General features: G+C 41.3%; 1 protein-coding gene across 5 annotated transcripts in view; it reads right to left on the bottom strand.

The window, feature by feature from the left end:
- Window positions 1-18,960, bottom strand: part of VRK2 (VRK serine/threonine kinase 2) — a 164,028-nt gene that overhangs the window by 90,856 nt on the left and 54,212 nt on the right. For all 5 annotated transcript variants that reach the window (XM_029593732.1, XM_029593729.1, XM_029593731.1 and 2 more), the window contains exons 7-8: window positions 13,709-13,801; window positions 1,802-1,934 (exon numbers count right to left, since the gene is read on the bottom strand). In XM_029593732.1, coding sequence (XP_029449592.1) covers window positions 1,802-1,934; window positions 13,709-13,801 — 226 coding nt within the window. The remainder of the gene's footprint in view (window positions 1-1,801; window positions 1,935-13,708; window positions 13,802-18,960) is intronic.

Raw genomic sequence — 18,960 nt, forward strand, 5'->3', positions numbered from 1 at the left:
CTAATTAGGGAATTGTTGAATTAAGTCTGCCTAGGAATGCAAGGCAGTACAATCAATATCCAATAAAAGGACTATGTATGTAATTTGCCTGCAAATGTGTTTCCAATACCATCAAAGTGAGTTTAAGTAAGTAAGATATATGAAAGGCTACTGAAAGCGTTTTTAAAAAGTTAACGCTTTATAGTTAAAAAAGTAATTTCTATACAATGATAGTTTAAAATTCTCATTTAGAAACTGTGATAAAAATATGCATGTGTTGAATTTTGTTGTGATGCTGTTCACTACCGTTGTCACAAGTCAGACCTCTGAATCCACTTTGAATCACCTCCAAGCAATCATAAAAACACTGAGCAAGACAATAACTTGCAGCAAAACTTCACTTTTATTCCATTCATTTATATGTTGGTCCTCATTTAACTGTTCTACCTTTTTCAAGCACAGACGAACATGTACAGTAAAATACCGGTTTATATGTACAGGCTGGCATATGGCTTCTTGTGACCAATCTGACATCCCTTTGGGACGACAGCCAGTTTCTGTTAGGCCGCAGCCTCTATAACAAGCTGTGTGTCTCTCCAACTGGCATGGGCTTCTTTGAACCTTCTGAGCAGCCTGTGGCCATCTGCCTTCCTTTCAGCCTCCTGGCTCCTGCCTGCCCTCTCCCCCTGGAGATTTTCCTCCATATTCAAATACCACCCCAATCACCTTCTATTAGCATTACCAGCCAAACCTCTAAGACTACAATTCCCAGCAAGCCTAGTCCTTCTATTTCCTTCCTCTCTCCCAATTCCTCATTGGGAGCTCTCCCTGCAGTCCCAAGCGATTCATTGCTATATGTGCCTATGTCTGCCTTTGCAGGGACTTTGGGCTGTCACAATTGTCAAGGTGCCACAGACCTACCAATATAAGTTGTCAAGTGCAAAAGAACAGAACTATTGACGTGTAATTATAGACATGAAGTCCTATGCATTGAGAGGTTTCATGCACGTTCTGCTTATGGGAAATAGTTTATTGCATTTGGGTCATTAAAAGAAATCCAGAACTCAGAAATGGGCGTGCCAAGTTTTAAAAGGCCGTGCCACTCGTCTTTACTATCCAGGGAAAGGCCAGTACTGTGGACAACCAGAATCAGATTTTAAAAAGGAAAAGAAGTTATCAAAAGATTTCTCATCGTACTGCTGAAATTCCAGTCACATATTTCCTATTCATTAATGACCAGTTGTATTAAAGGGCCCAGTATGAAACCCTTAAATGTTTGCCCTTTGCTGCCAGGAAATGTTCACTTTTGGTTATCACAGCTTCAGTATGAAACTCCTGGCCACTTGCCAAATGTTGGGCTGTGACTGTGATACTCTGATTAGCTTTCATGGTTGAACAGGACCATATTTTACAGGCAGTGGACTAGCAATATAAATAGGACATTTACAGTATTAGTTGCTACGGGACAAACAAGCTCATGCACAAAAGACTGCATTCCAACTGTACCTGCCTTAAAATAAAATTATTTTATAAAATACAGTGCAAACGCTTGCAGTATGAATCACTACTATCTTGTGTGGTTAAATAGAATTTAACCTTAACTATTTTGATCGGTCCTTATTTTGCCAATAAAAATAACTATTACATCCCCTCCCCCAGTCTTACCATTAATTGCCCCCCCCCATGCACTTATATAAACTTACTGCATTCCATATCCGAGCAAAATATACTTGGTTAATACACAAAACACCATTAATCCAATAGGGGAGAGACAGAGACAGAGAGACAAAGAGAAAGAAAGGAAGGGGAAAAAAAACCGTACCTACTCCCTTGTGGGCATCTATGCTCGTAAACTCTATTGTCCCATTATGGCCCTTCTTAGGATTTTCTTTATACAGTTTGTGGGTCCCATCAGGACAATATCTGTAAGAAAGTCCATAATCTGCAAGATAAACCTGGAAGACATTGAGCAGATAAATGAATAATGCTTTTGTCCTTTGAAAGTATAACCTTTATAATTAAGCCTTAAGAAACTGAGGTTAAGGACAGCCTATGATCTACATTTTATTAAACCAAATGGTGCCGTAGAATAAAATATGTACAACTGGGGGGCTATAACCACCACCCTCCCACTTTAATTTCTCTCCCTCTGTACTCAGAGTTAGTTTCAGAGTTGAGTTGGATTTCAGTCTCTCTTTTTTTTTTTTTTTTTTATGTTGCTCCTCTGCTAGCTTCTCTCCAGCTGGGCACTCAGCCATCATAAACCACAAGATGCCTTTTATCTGTCCTCTCATTGTATAGGAGAATCCCTACCTCCAAACAAAAAAATAACTACACACATTACATATTTGAATGAACTAGCCCCACTACTTTATGGAAATTCACATTTTACTGCATTCCCACAACTGCAGAAATGTACAAGAATAGAAGAAAATAGTACGTAAGCGTGTGCTCTTACTCCACATGCCTTTCACCTCTAGGTCACCAGTTCAAATTTAAATTTGGGTCCTTAGTGATCAAAGTTAATACCTGAAAGCTGTTTGATTGACCAATGTGAAAGGAGTTGATGGTCTCAGTCCAGGTCACAGTGGACAAGTATCCACATTACTTATACATCCACCATGACAAGGGGCAGTAAATGGCACCCTTTTTGGCAATCTCAGCAGGGAGACAAAGGACTTAAATGGGCTTGGAAAGTGGATAAAAATCTCTCACTGCAAGGGAGATCCCTCCAAAATAGGGCAGAGGCAGAGGGGCAGGACGGTGAGGGGACACCTGCACTGTCACAGAATATTCCTGTTTCCCAGTACTGACAACTTCCATGACTAAAAAAAAAATTCACTAGAAAGAGAAAATGTAGCAGTTCTCGGTCTGCCAGAATAAATTCTACGAGAAGCCGGAATAAGCTTTAGAACCACTTTATTACTACTGCAAGGGGCTAAACGGATGAAAATATATCATACACATAGAAGGTAACTTTATAACTGTGGGTCTACCTTGTAAGCACAAACTATATCCTGAATTTTCTAAGCGGACTTGCACACTTTTGAAAATGTGCATGGATGCCAGCTCAAATTTACTCCTGCCGTACTGAGAGCAGTTGAACTTGACGTGCAAGACTTTTTAAAATCCTAAAGGAAGTCCAAATTCTGCCCCACCTCCCCGATACGCCTCTTACCGGTTTCCTTTTCAAACCATACACTAAGGGGTAGAATTTAAATGGTGCACGCATACGTCCATGTGTGCGCTCTTCCCGGCGCGCCTGGGAGGGAACCTCCCAACCCCCCTCCCCATACTCCCTCCCCTCTCCTCTCCTCCCCACCCCTAAACCCTGTCTCGTACCTTTCTTTTGGTTTTGTTTCGTTGTTTACTGCTCCTTTGGAGCAGAAGCAACTTGCTTGCGCCGGCCGACTGCTGGCGCGCGCGCATTTCCCCGGCACAGTGGCAAATGGCTGCTGTACCGGCTGCCTCCAGCGCTGCCCCTCCCCACCCCTTTTCTTCGGCCTAGCACTTCTGCGTGTAACGGGCCCCTTTGAAAATGCACGCGCAAGACCCGGCCATGCACATAACCCCCGGGTTTTTTTTTTTTTTACACATGCAACATTTTTAAAATCTACCCGCAAATGAGCCCACTCTACATTAAAAAAAAAAAAAAAAAAAAGATGCAGAGTAGTCCTGCAGCCTGATTTCCCTCCCCCACCCAGTTTCTTACATGACCTCACCGGCCACACACTCCCCACCACCCCAAACATCTTCTAAATGTTAAGAAATGGTTGACCTATGGCCTGGGCCACTCCCCCAATCCCTCTTTCACACCCTAAAAAGCCCACTTGAAGCAAAGTGTTCACTTACCTGCTCCCGGCGCTTCCAGCACTGCTTCTGTAAGTGCTTGCCTTGCCCCGGGTCGGGCTGTTTGGGGTCCAAGAAGGACTCTGGGACATGGGGACTGCAGGTGGGTGAAGTGTGGGGGGGGGGGGGGGAGACAGCCTGATTTTGATTTTAAAAAAAGGAGATGGTGGGGCCTGACTTGCAGACCCTGCAATGCTTTTTTTGTTTTTTTAATGTTTAGAAGGGGTTTGGGTGTGAGGATCACACAGCCCACCAGGACCATTTATGAAATTTGGGAAGGGGGAGGGGAGAAAATTGAGTTGAAGGCCAGCTCAACATCTATTTTTGTGTGTTTTGGGGGGTTTTTTGTTTTTTTTTTTAAACGGTGCTACTTAACTAGATAGCCAATAACTTTGAAACCTAATGGGTTATATTCAAACATAGGTGGTTAGATTTTAAAGTTATCCAGCTACATATATAGCCAGATAACTTCAGGTGAGTCTATTTAGCAGGACGTTTACCCCCCATGAATATCTGGCACAAGTTAGCTGGCTAACTTGTCTGCTCGCTGACTTAGAGGTAGATTTTAAAAGCCTGGCGTGCACAAAAACGGACACATGCGCATGTACGTGGGCCGTGCAGGAGCTGCATGAATTTCAAATAGCTGGGAAGGGTGTGCGTACGTTGATGTACGCGTGCCCAGAAAAAGTAGGTGGGAAAGGGGGCAGGGCGCAGGTGTCCCAGAGGCAGGGCCAGCACCAGCGCACATAACCCCTAATTTTCCTCAGCTGGTGTACGTATGTTATGCTCTACAGCTCCTTGGTAGGTGTAACAGGAGAGGGGGGAGAGACTGCCTCTTTATAAGGCTCAGTCTGATACTCTATATATGGACCCATTGTAAAAGGGCACTTTGATTCGGGGTGAGTTTTCGGGAGCTGGGTTGAGGGGGTGGTGTTACAGACACGTTCAGAGGTATTCATTGTAAAATTGGCATCATTAAAGAATTTTAGTGACGAGAATTCTAACGAGGAGTTGATTTGTACACTGCAGACAACTCTTTTCATTACTTATAAGGTCTAAAATTCTTTTATTTGTACAATGCAGCTGGCAGAGACTGCCATGTACAAATCAACTCAAATTGTATGTAACAGGCCTGATTTTCAAAAAGGTTTCATATAAGTAAATGGGCATTTGAAAATTGCACAGGGGGCTGTGTTCGTAAAAGTATGTGTCTAAGACATGCATGTATTTTCATGCCCACAAAAAAATAGGTGTTCCAAGGGGCAGAGTTAGGGCAGGGAAATCATTTACACCTATACTTTTAATTTTCAAAAGTGTGAGGATAAATGTACATGCACACATTTACTCCTGCTCTGGACTGGAGCAGGTATAAATCTAAAATGCGCAAGTCTGTTGATTTGGACATCCTGGCTGAAGTGTCTCCTAGAAGCAGGAAGATCCTGGATTCTCTGCAGGGAGAACGGTTCTCTCAATTGGTAACAGAACCCAGATAGGCGGGGGCAATATTGGACCTGGTGTTTAACAGCAGCGACAGTATCTCTGATGCAGTAGTAGTTGATCATCTGGGATCCAGTGATCACCGGATGGTGTGGCTAAGTATTGGAGCACAGGAGATGAAGGTTCATTCAAAGGCGAGATTAGACTTCAGAAAAACTAACTTGATTAAAGGAGGGAATTGCCTCAAGGAATAGTTAGCTGGATGGGAAAATCTAGGGGAAGCAGAAATGGGCAAAACTAAAAGATGATAAATTTTAAAACAAAATAAATTATAGGTGCCGCTAGGTCCAGAGTTCAAAATGGCTTACATAAGAAGAGTTCAAAATGGCTTACATAAGAACATTCATAATTAAATGCATAAAACTCATAATATGTAAAACTGCATAATAATAGAAACAGAATACAAAATAGACAAACAAGTAAAAAGAAATGGAAATAAGTATACTGTGTGGAAATTGCAATAATAACTGTTAGTAAAGTAAATAAAAAAGAGCCCACTATAGTTTTCTAAAGAAGTAGCTGAAAAGGTAAGGAAAGAAAAGGTTAGCATTCCAACTGCAAGAGATCACAGAAAGAGGAAGTCATGACAATATCTTGAGAAGCGGAGAAAGTCAGAAATGCAAAAATGCAAAACTTCTAATGGAATTAAAATAGCAAACACGGTAAAACAAGATGTTAGCGATAGTAAGAAGAGCAAAAGCGGTATAGTGAGACTCGAGGTCAAGAGGAGAAATATGTGGAAAATGATGAGGGAAAAGCTAAACTGCTTAACAAATAATGTGGTTTGATGTTCACTATGGAAGGTCCAGGAGCAGGACCCCATAAAACGAACACAAATAGATTGGAAGTGAGGTAAACCTCAATCGATTTTCAGCAAAGTGTATTCATGAGGGCCTAACTAAATTTAAAGTAGATAAGATAATGGGGCCAGATGGGATACTTCTAAGGGAACATATGGATGCCCTGGCAGCTCCACTGGCTGTTCTTTAGAATTGGGAGTTCTTACAGAGGATTAGAGATGGGCAGATGTGGTTACTATTCATAAAAATGGAAGTAAGGAGGAGGCTAGGGACTATAGGCCGGTTAGTTTGACCTCTGTGGTAAGCAAATTAATGGAATCACAGCTAAAACAGGACAGTGCAGTTTTTGGAATCCAGTGGATTACAAGATCTGAGGCTGCAAAGTTTAGCGGAAGTAGATCTTGTCAGATGAATCTGATCAATTTCTTTGACTGGGTGGCCAAAGAGTTGAATCAAGGAAGAGCGCTAGATGTAGTATACTTGGATTTTAGTATGGTCTTTCAGATGGTTCTACATAGGAGACATAAATAAATTGAACACCCTTGGTATGGGTCCTAGAGTGACTGACTGGGTTAAAAACTGATTGAGTGGGAGGCAACAAAGAGTAGTGGTAAATGGAGCTCATTTCAAGGAGGGGGATTTCATTAGCAGTGTGCCTCAGGGATTGGTCCTTGGACTGATCCTTTTCAACATTTTCGGCAGTGACATTGTGAAAGGATTGTCTGGAAAGGATTGTCTTCATGCCAATGAAACCAAAATCTGAAACAGGGTACACAGCCAAGAAGGCATGGAAAACATGAGGCAGGATCTAGCGAAGCTTGAGGAATGGTCTAGGGTCTGGCAGCTAAGATTTAATGATAAAAAATTCAGTTATGCATTTAGGCTGCAAAAACTAGGGAGAGGTATAGTATTGGGGTGAAATTCTTCTAAGCATGAAAGAAGAGTTCGATCTGAGAGTGATTGTCTCTGTTGATCTTAATTTGGCAAAACAGGTGCATAAAGCGACAGCAAAAGCCAGAAAGATGCTTGGCTGCATTAGAAGAGGAATAATCAACAGAAAAAGGGAGGCACTATTGCCCCTGTATAGGTCCCTTGTGAAACCTCATTTGGAATACTGTGTACAATTCTGGAGTCTGCACCTTCAAAAGGACATAAACCAGTTGGAGTTGGTCCATAGGGTGGCTATGAAAATGGTCAGTGGTCTTCGTTCTAAAGCATATGGGGACAGATTTAAATTTCTAACATGAATACCCTTGAGGAAAGGCAAGATAGAGGAGATATGATAGAGACATTTAAATATCTCCAAGATGTCATTGCAGAGGAGGTGAGCATATTTCAATGGAAAAGAGGCTCTAAAATGAAAAGAGATCATGGCTTGTGGGTGAAAGCAGATGGACTCAGGAGTAAACTTATGAAATATTTCTTTACAGAGAGGGTGATAGATGCATGCAGTGGCCTCCCAGTGGAGGTGGTGCAGGCAAAAACAGTATCTGAATTCAAGAAAGCATAGGATAAACACAGATCTGAAACAAAGTTATGAGAATTGAAAAGCTAAATGACTTGGGTGGCTTGTTAAACTAGATAGGCGATACGGTCTTTTTCTGCTGTCACATTTCTATGTTTCTTATTTTCAAAGTCCTAATTTTCAAAGCAGCCTTATAGGTGTAAGTCCACTTTGACAATTTGGGCTAAAATCCATGAGTACTTTCTACTTGCAGACTTTAGTTTTACATGCAGTTATAAAATTACCCTCTATATGAGAAAAACATTGTTTGTGCACAAATCATATTTTTATATGCAGTTAGTGTGCTTTTTTTTTTTTTTTAACTCCTGATGCATTAGAATACCATTAGCTTAGGACATTGGGCATTAAATTATTTTAACTGTGCCCAATGCCTATTATATCAGCCACTCAGAGAAGCTGGACATCAACTTTCGCCTTTAGGCCACTTTCTCAGCTTGCCCCGCAAATAATGATCATCTGCGTTATTTAGCTACTGGCACCTTCCAAAGGACAGGGGCAGAAAACATAACTAGCATAATACAGTCCTCTATCTCTAAATGTGTCAACGCTTTTTCCGAAGGCCATGGTGGGCTATATCGGGCTATATAAAATATCCCTGTACTAACCAAGAGAGGAAGGAGGTGCAAAGAAGTTTCTTTGAAATAGTTCAGTTCCCTAAAGCAATCAGGGCTACTGACTGCACTTCTGTGGGCTTATTTCCTCTAATGAGCCAGGAAACAATCTACTGGAAATATAAGTCTGAACATTCCTGTGTGTTGTAACTATCGATTACCGAGCACAGAGGTTTTCCCCAGTGAATCCTACATACTACAACAAATAAATGTTGGAAAGAGTATGAAAAGGAGGCAGAGTGGACTGAAGCATGGGCAGGCATTTGGGGCTTGTTGCCTTTAGCTCACACCAATGTCATGACCCAGACAAGCTCAGATTTCCTGCCTTTTTATTTTTTTTTTAATAGGAGACCGAAGTCACCTGAGCAGTTATGCATATCAGAAAACACACAATTAAGCTCTGGAATTTGTTGCCAGAGGATGTGGTTAGTGCAGTTAGCGTAGCTGGGTTTAAAAAAGGTTTGGATAAGTTCTTGGAGGAGAAGTCCATTAACTGTTATTAATCAAGTTGACTCAGGGAATGGCCACTGCTATTACTGGCATCAGTAGCATGGGATCTACTTAGTGTTTGGGTACTTGCCAGGTACTTGTAGCCTGGATTAGCCACTCTTGGAAACAGGATGCTGGGCTTGATGGACCCTTGGTCTGACCCATTATAGCAATTTCTTATATTCTTATGCATATTATGAGGCTGATGACGCATTTGCAGTTCAGTCCATGCAGTATGCCTCATTAAGCACCGCTATTTGGTCTCCTGCACAGCCTCTGCATTGTTTAAAATGCCCAGCTTTCCCAAATAGTTACTGATCCCTTAATTACCAGTTTTGGTTCAAACCTCTGCAGCCTCCTTGATCTCCATCTATTGTGTTCCATTCAGGTCTCATTTTCTCTATTATTTTATTCATACCTTATTCTATTCTTTTTAAAATTTTATTTTGTATATGAAATTTTCTTCTGAGCTTCCCCCCACCTCATGCTCCAGGAATTATTCATTTTCCTACAATAACCCAAGTCCTCACCTTGGAAATCTAACTGATGCTCCTATGACTTTAATTTAAAAAAAATGGAAGGACAGTACATACCACCATTCATATTATTTACAAATTCAGACATCAAAATCTTAGCTAAACTTTTGCAACTGTTTCTCAGATTTATTATGGTACGTCTGATAGACCCAGATCAGTACAGTTATCTACCAATAATACAAAACAGCTCTTTATTAAACATTTGGTTAACAGAGGCAGTTCTCCAGGAATGACTGTTTTGCTCAACGCAGACAAGGCTGTTGATTGCAATATGGCAAACAGAAATGACCACCTTAGTCTAACATCTGGCTTCCCTGAAAAAAAAAAATAATTGCCTGGATTAAGGCTCTTTATGCTCTCCCATTCTTCCAAATGCTTCTCTTTCTCCCTTCTTCAGATCCTATGAGAAACCAGACGAAGATGTTCTTCAGTCTCTCTTCTTTCTAATCTATCGATAGAGCCCTCTAGCCTATTCCATCATAGTTTCTCCATATCTCTCTGGATACAGGTTTAATGTGGCAGTCTCATTAGATGCTGATTTCTATCTTGTTGTTCATCACTGATCTGAAGACATCTGCACCATCATTACTCAGTACTTTAGAGAATTATAGTCTGGTTTCAAGATCTAAAATACATTTTGCTAGAATCTGAGATCTTCCCAATAGGGTCTCATTCGGCTCTACAACTTATTTATGATTCAAGTATCTGGACATTAATGTTACTCAAAATTGTCAAGACCTTTGCAAAATAAATAATATCCCTTTAGTATAAAAAAAAAAAAAAAAAAAGACAGGTAGGACTGGGTAGACCTTCATGTTTCCTAGGCAGGAAGGATGAATCTGAGGATGGGCATTTTGCCCCATCTTCTTTACCTATTTCAGCATATTCCCTGCAGCCTCTCTGTAGGAGGGTTCACCGACTTACACAGGCACATTTTAAGTATTATTTGGCAGAACAAAGCTCCCAGGATCAAATTAAGCACTATTTAGCTTGCCAAGGATTGTGTGTGGGGATATGGGCATGGTAATGCTCAATTTAGTGATGCATTTCCAGCCTGTTGACTGCTTGGATGTTAACTCTCATCCTCCCTGGGTCAGGCTTGAATCATATTCTGCTCCCAAGCAGTGTACGCTGCGTAGGGATCCATGGACTATGTTTTTACATAGCTAAACCAAGGGTTGTCATTTTTTTTTTTATATTATGTTACATTGATTTCAATGTATGTCAACGAGTCCAGCAATTTGGGCCTGCTTTTTCAAAAGCATTTCTGCATGTAAATGGATTTTTGAAAACTGCCCTGGGATTGTGGGTGTAAAAAAATGTAGGCATGGAAGGGATTTCGTGCAAACTTTTACGTGCACTTGAAGAGGCAACTGGGGGAGGTGGTGTGGCAGGGAAACCATTTATGCACATATATCTTTTATTCTTTATATCTTCACTCTGCGCATAATCTAATGAAATGTATAAAAAGTTTATTGAAAGAAAAAAATTATATTTTGTATTTTCTGCCTATTTAAAATGTCTTCGTTCCTGATAGGAAAATCCCAAGAAATCCAGAAGGCAACATTTCCTTCGTTTCTCATGATGCAAATTTCAGGCCTGGAGGAATACTACCTACTACCCATAAGCAGTTCCTTTAATAAATACAAGCAGAGCTTTTATGAACTGGATGCTTAGAATCTCTGCACTGTATTGGTACAAAGGGCTATTACAGAATACATTCAAGTAATTTCATAAAATGTGTTTAGATGTTTGGTGCAGATCAGCCTGTTTTGTTTTTTTAGGTAGGTATTATTTTCTTTGGCATTTGGTATGCTAAAAAGATGCCATAAAAGTTATGGACTTGGACATAATAGCGGTGATTGTTTCTGAGAGTATGTTGTTCCTCCAACAGTCTAACTCCTTTGAGTATTGACAGTTTGAATTGGTTAGGTCATTACTTGTGGGTAGCTGATTCCATTTAGCACAAGTGAAGTCAATGGGTATTGATTCTTGATTGTGGTTTGGTTCAGAAGTAGAAAATTGGGGACTCAATCTCAGGCTCATTGAAACCGTCTGATCCAGCTATGAGTTGTTAGAGCAAACTGAGCTGTATTTTGTTGTTCTGGGCTTTCTTTTAAAATTAAAAAAAGCAGATTTAGATTAGCAGAGCCTCTTGCTGCAATGAGACTCCAAATATGATCACTTTCCTTTTTAGGGATTCAATAATTTTGTGTGTATAATGCTGATTTTTTATTTGTTTGGGACCATCTGGCTCCATGCCCTGGTGGGAGGACATTACAAATGAGAAATTGCAACAGCAATGAATCAAATGTGTGCGTTCATCTAAGTCCCCGCCCCTTTGGGGTGTAATCATAGTGACCCTCCCTCCCGCTGCAGTGGCTGAGGCAGTACTGAATGGCTAAGGGGTTATAAATGCCCAGGGGGGGGGGGGAGGATAGGAAAGGAATTCTCCTTCCTGCTGGGTCTACCAAAATTAAGAATAGGGGTCCGGAACCCTCCCAGGGGAAGAGAGGGGAGGCAGAACCCAAATAGAAAAAAAAAACAAACTTCAAAAGCAAGCAGATTAAATTCTTACAAATTCTGAGCTGTGACTCAGATTTACTAGAACAAGTTTAACTAGTGAAAAGCAAGTGACGAAAACTTTATAAAGGCACTGAGAATTTTTCGCAATTAACAATTTGGTTTTCTTTTGTTACAGCTAACAATTACTTTAGAAGAGAACCAGTTCTCCTAACTTTACCATAAAATAATCAGATAAGTATGGTTTGAGTATTAACTGCTATACTTTCTATATCATGAATTTAGTAATTAATGATACTATGAAGAAAGTGAGCCTGTGTGTCCCAATTCTGTCTTGCAGGTGCAGCAGGACAAAATCAACACTCTAATTGCAGGTAAGTAGATAACAAGTGTTTTGTATTGTTTCCTTTCTATGTTTTTTTGGTTTTTTTTTTACTCTGTATGTCTATTTAACCTCTCTTCTTTCTCTCTGTCTCTTTCCAGTGAACTCTGAGGCTCTTGTACCATGTATTCTTCACTTATGTCTCTGGCACAATTACTTATGACAGCTTCTGCGGTGATTCTGTACTCTCTTTCTTTGTGGCGTTGAAAAGTTTGTCTAGCTAGACTTTGTGGCAAGTATACACTTAGCTACTTTATTTAGGATGAATTTTTGTATGCTGGTAGGGGGGCATGGCTTGCTGCAATACTGCTCATGGGCATGGCTTCAGTGCCAGAGGGTCCCGGATGTTGCTCCCCGACTGCGAGCCTCCTGCTATATTGGGTACGTTGTCTCCAGAGCAGTCAGAAACCTAACTATACTCTTAATATAACAAAATAGCATGTTCCCCCCAATACACTAACCGTGTTTATCTTCTAGGGTGTATTAGGAGTGTCCCCTCAGTGTTTATTCGTGGCAATTAATAGAAACTAGTGTATAGGCCCATAGCATAGATACCAGCACACCGGTGATAAAATGTATCCCTCTCTTAACTTGCATAATTCTTTCTTACTCTTAAGCTATGGTCAGGAACCTTAGAGGCTGATTTTAAAGCAAGTGCGAGTGAGGATACACTGTAACTTTTAATGGTGCGCTCACTTGCGTGTGCATGTTTTAAAATGCATTAGCCATGCGTATGCTCCTAATTTTGAGTTTCTCGAGCACAGCTAGCACGCGAGTCTTCCACAGTACCTTGTCAGCTTTTACGCGCGGATGTCAGTGAATTTTAAAACATGCTCACGCGAAGCACATTCTCAGTTTTGCAATTAGTTCACCAGTTTGTCCAGTTAATAACGAGGTCTTTCAGACCTCTAGTTCTTCATCCTAAGTGCCCCACAGTTGACACGGATCCCTCACCTTGTTCTATAAGCCCTAAAAGTTGAGATCTACAGACTTGCTTCTCATCAGGAACAATAGTTAAGTTATGCGGTTATGCAGTGTACATGCGCTTTGGGTTTCGGTTTTAAAATTTGGAGTTACACCTGCAAGTCTTGGTCCTATCTGAGAACGCTCATGCCCTGCCCCTTTTCTGCCCCCTTATTCCTTACATGTGCATGGGTAAATACATGCGTATTTTGTGTCTTTTTAAAATAATTGTTGCTTGTTCACGGTCCACATACATGCGTATGTGGACATTTTTGCGTGAGTAACGCTTTAAAACCAACCTGATTTTTTTTCTTATTTTATTTTCTCTGGGAATTTCTCAGTGTTTATTATAATCAACAAAAACAGGAGAAAATCAGTGGGGGAAAAAGGGTTTTTTTCTGCTATTTAGTTGGTTATAATAACATTGAGAAGTTCACAGAGATAATAAAATAAACTGTAAACAAAAGTCCAAAGCTATGATGAAGAACTTAATACAACAGATTACAATTAACAAATATTAGAATATCAGATAGTTAAAAACGCAAAACATTTACCTGTTCAGGGTTCCTGTAGCCCAAAAGTAGATTTTCTGCTTTAATGTCTCCATGTACATATTCATTTTCATGAATATATTCCAATGCATGAAGCTATCAAATACAAAAGTTAAAGTTCATGGCTTATAATACAGACATCTTTTTTTTGATATGATGAATAACAGTCTCTCAGGTTAATATATTCTCATTCTAGGAATTATAATTGGTTATTTGACAACCTTAAAGGTGCTATTTCACTCAGCATAATGGGAATGGGAGGGATGGGAGAGAGGATAGGGATAGAGTAATGTTGGCAATGTTTGAATCTGTTGGTCAGGTAAAGCTCTTTGCTCTAGTCTTTTTGCCTTTAGTTCTCAGTAGACAGCAGGATGAATCAGCTATGATGCTTGGATGATGATATCCTTCAATGCCAAACAGACCCTTCTCTCCTAGTGCATAAAGCTTTTGCTCTACTGAACATGTGCGGGAGTTCCTATATGGGCATTACCTTGTGAGCCCTTCAGTTGAATATAGAGCTTAACTTTAGCTTGGTAGTCAACTCTCCAGATTGGGGGAACAGAGAGCAGCATTGCTAATTCATCCTGCACTCTACGGAGAGTCTTGTTTATGGTAAGCAAACTTGCCTTCTCCTTATACAAGCTGAGATAAATTAGCCATGACACGTGGGCGGCAGCAAAGCACTTATTGAAAAAAGCAAACCGAACTTCTCCTGTAGAGTGTGGACTACTGGGTATGCAAAATAGGGATGTGCAGGGGAAAAATATGGATTTTTGTTTTCGGGAGTTTTTTTTTTCAATGAATTTCAGTTTGTGGATTGCACGATTCATTTAATTTGTGAGAAAAAAAAAATCAGGCAATAAAAAGGAAAAAATGGCCAAAAATCACAAATGGGGGGGGGGGCTCCCGCCCACCCACCCGGAAAAATGCCAGGGCCAAGATTCCCCCTAGACCCTCACTTACCCGATCCAGAGAAGATCTGCTGGTAAGGCCTAGGCCCAAGCTGAAGCGTCAGCCTTGTTGTAGGCTGAAGTCGTGGCAACCTACCATGCCCTCTATCTATGCAAGGCCAACACTTCGACCGAATCCAGGCCTGGACCGATGCCGGAGCCCAGACCCAGGTCTGATGCCAGGGCCTTGACCCGGATCCAGGCCCAGCACCATGACCAAACCAAAGGCTGAATCCCGATGCCTTGGCCTCAGCCTAAGCTGGAGCCCGGACTCAGGCCCGACACCATGACCTGGAGGTCTGGTCCCAATACTGGGGCCTCAGGTCAGGCCTAGGCCCAGATCCCAGGCCTCGAGCTGCTCCCTCATCCTCTTCTTTCTTCTGATGCCATCTACTGGGGTTGCACCGGAGTTAATTATTTCCAGCGCATTCATCACACTGGACGGTGCCATTTTGATGTACGGCAATTGTAAGGAGGGAAGACTATGAAGAGGGAAGCAGCGCAAGGCCTGGGCTCTGAGCTTGGGCCTAACCTGAGGCAGAGGCCCAGGTCTCAGAGGATTGCACCTGGGCTCCGGTCTAGGCTGAGGCCCCAGCATCAAGACCCATCCTCCAGGCTGGGTCGCAATGTCAGGCCTGGGTTTGGGCTGTGGCCTAGGTATTGGTACCTGCCCTCCGGGCTAGGTCACAGCATTGAGCCAGGGTCTAGGGTCTAGGCTCGGGCTCCAGCCTTTGCCCAGACTCATGGACCCAAGGCCCAACCATGCCATTGGATACTCCCGATGGATCAGGTAAGAGACTCCGGTGTTGCGCTCGGGCCTAGGCCGCAGCACCAGTATAGTGCTAGGTCGTGAGCCTCAGCCTCCACTTTAGGCAAGGCCCTGGCTTCAGGCCTAGACTTAAGGCCTGATTCATTAATGTCAAACAATTGTAACGAATAAGGTTAGTTTCATTCACGGGGGCCCAGATTTGTTTTGGGGCCCCTTGAATGAAACTAATTGCCCCCCAGAATGAAAGTAATTGCTCTTATTCATTGTGTTTTTATAATTCATTGGAAACAAATGCACACCTCTAGTGCAAAACTCCTTGCCCAAAGTTACGATCACTTCTTGATAAGATTGTCCAGACAGTAATGGGACATGAAGGTGTGAATTGATGACCAAGTTGCAGCCCCTGATGTAGCCATAGCTCTCACTTGATGAGCCTTAAAACAGTCTGCAATCTGTAGGCCAGCTAAGCAAAGCAATGAACGATGTTTGTGTTTATTAGAGATTTATTAGTCACTGATACTGAGGTCCAAGGCAACAAGCATTCATAAAATATCCACATTAACCAGAATGAAACATACAATAAAACTGCACAATATCCACTTTAAGCGGATTAAAAACACATAACAAAAAATTACCAAGATCAAATAAAACCTGAAGTCTCGAAATATCTCTGGACACTACCTGTCACACTGATGGGACATCCAAAATACCCCATGAAGAAGTGCGGAGAGCGAGGGCAAATTTGTATATTTTCAACATCGCATTGGCCCAAAGAAGAAAACTGAATTTTAACAACTTAAAGACTAAGGGCCGGATTTTAAAAGGGTTACGCGCGTAACCCTTTTAACCCCCCCCCCCCCTGCGTCCAAAGCCACGTGAGCCTAAGGGGCGCGTGGCGAATGGCTTAGCCTGGCTTTGCCTGGATTTTCTGGAAGGAATCAATTTCTCTTTAGTTTGGACTCCAATCTCTACTCAGGTATGCAATATTTCACTCTTTCTTCCTTAAGAGAATCCACTAATTGAAGAATAAAGGTACAACAATCAGACTGAGTCTGGTACGAGCCAGTGCTCCATTATTTGTTTTCCTATAGAACTATGCCTCATACTAAGAGAGAGGCTAAATTACGGCCTGTCTCTAATATTGCCAATGTCGAGCCTAGACAACAAACTGTCTCTGACTGGTTAGGATTACCTCAAGTAACCCCTGAAGGATTGACTGCTGAGGGGGAGGGTTCAGAGCAAAATCTTCCCCCCATAGTCTTGGAGACAACATTAAGTCCAGGGGCACCGGAGATTCCATCACCACCAAGCAATGGAAGGGTTATACCTTCAAGTATGTCAGGAATCTCTCCAGAGGACATTGGAAGTCAAGAGAGTATACAAGATGGGATAAAAGGAATAACAAATACTGAATTAGATCCCCAGGTGGTTCTACAACCCCAAATTAGTGAAATTGGAGATCTTCAAGTAAAAGCTAGAGAGACTAGTACACCAAAGCCCAAGACATCAGATTTAATTAAATCTGTGAATTTAAAACCAAGTAACATAACACTGGAATCATTGTGGTATTATATGGTAAAGCTGGATGGTTTAATTGTCAACTTAACTGATGAAGTGAAACAGGTTAACATTTCATTAAAGGTGAATATAGGGAAGACAGAGGATCAACAAAAAAAGATCAATGAGTTAGATAATAGTTTAGTAAATATAGAAAAAGTTCAAGGTTATCAGATAGAGTGAAATGGAAATCCAGAAAAGGATGGAAAATGTAGAAAATTCAATTAGAGCTCTCAATTTGAGAGTAACTAATTTTCCTATAATAAAACATATTGGTCCTGTTGAATTATTCAAATCTTATTTAACACAGATTTTAAAAATTCCAGACCAGTCTTACCCAGTGATAATTAGGGCTTTTTATGTTGGGATGAGGAAAAAAGAACGAGAAAATGGTGATCAAAGACAGAATAAATATCTGGAAAAAGAAGGGGAAAAAATAGCTGATCAAGAACAAGGTATTCAAGCATCTTTAGATATTTCAGATTTGTTAAACAAATCACAGGAGGAAATAGAAGTTAGAAATAGAGGCACGCTCCTAATACAGTTTGCCTTTATAACAGACAAAGAGAATATTATGAAATTTTTTTTCCGTAACAGAATTAAAACATTCTATGGGCAAAGAATATGGCTCTTTCCCGATTTAATAAGAAATACACAATTACGAAGGAAAAAATTTCTAGCTTTAAAAAAGGAGGTTGTAGACAAGGGGGGCTTTTTTCTGTTAAAATACCCATGCAGATTATTGGTTAAATTGGAAGGGAAGGATTATTCCTTTATAGAGCCTGAGCAATTGAAAGGTCTTCTGAGGAATTAGGTAAGCCGATATAAAAAGTAAATTGGGGAACTATTGTACCTTCTTTATTGTTTAATTACCTATATAGAAATTATTGCTCAATCTTTCCATCCTTTACTAATAAAGTCGGATTCTCTTAAAATTTCCTTCATTTAGTTAGGATAATCAGTATATTTGATTTTTTTTTGTTTTTATTGAATTGTCATTATGATGGTTATTCTGTAATACTGATACCGCAATTACCAAATAACAAGTAAATGCTTGTAATTTATATTGTGAAAAATGCATAAAGAAAAATTTTTTTAAAAACCCTGTGCACGCCGAGCCTATTTTGCATAGGCTCGGCGGTGCGCACAAGCCCCGGGACGCGCGTAAGTCCCGGGGCTAGCAAAAAGGGGTGGTTGGGGCGTGGTTTCGGATCGGGGGTGTGTGGGCAGTCCAGGGGCGTGGCCGAGTGCCCTGACACAGCGGCCTGTGTTGGGGCCTGCCGCGCCGGTGCGCGTAAGTTACTACTGCCCGGAGGCAGTAGTAACTTTTCAGATAAAGGTGGGGGGGGGGTCTAGATAGGGCCGGGAGGGTGGGTTAGGTAGGGGAAGGGAGGGGAAGGTGCGGGGGGGGTGGAAGGAAAGTTCCTTCCGAGGCCGCTCCGATTTGACTGTACTGAAGACATGACATTGGTTGTTCTCCCCAAGTGGAGAAAAACCATGGCTTTTTTGTAATCAAATGGAGAAATTACTTACCTGATAATTTTGTTTTCCTTAGTGTAGATAGATGGACTCAGGACCAATGGGTTATGTGCTCCCCTGCTAGCAGATGGAGACTGAGTCAGGTTTCAAAGCTAATATCACCTTAGCTATACCCCTGCAGTGACCTCAGTCATTCAGTATTCTCTTCAAAAGCCCTTGTGGACATACTATTGAAAAACTTGATTAAAATTTGGATACAACTTAATAACTTGATTAAAAACTTGATTAAAAAACTAGTGACCGTAACTGTACTCAACCAAACATAAGTGCTGAATCCCAGCAATATTAAGATGCCCTGATCTAGGGATAGGGCAACGGCTTACCCGTAACCTCATGGAAGTAAGATTCACCTCATGGGTGATTCCTTGGGACTGTTCATGGGCAGCCGTGGGCGGGATGCTGAGTCCATCTGACTATACTAAGGAAAACGAAAATATCAG

The sequence above is a fragment of the Rhinatrema bivittatum genome, chromosome 3 (assembly GCF_901001135.1).
Source record: "Rhinatrema bivittatum chromosome 3, aRhiBiv1.1, whole genome shotgun sequence".
In the NCBI taxonomy this organism is placed as follows: Eukaryota; Metazoa; Chordata; class Amphibia; order Gymnophiona; family Rhinatrematidae; genus Rhinatrema; species Rhinatrema bivittatum.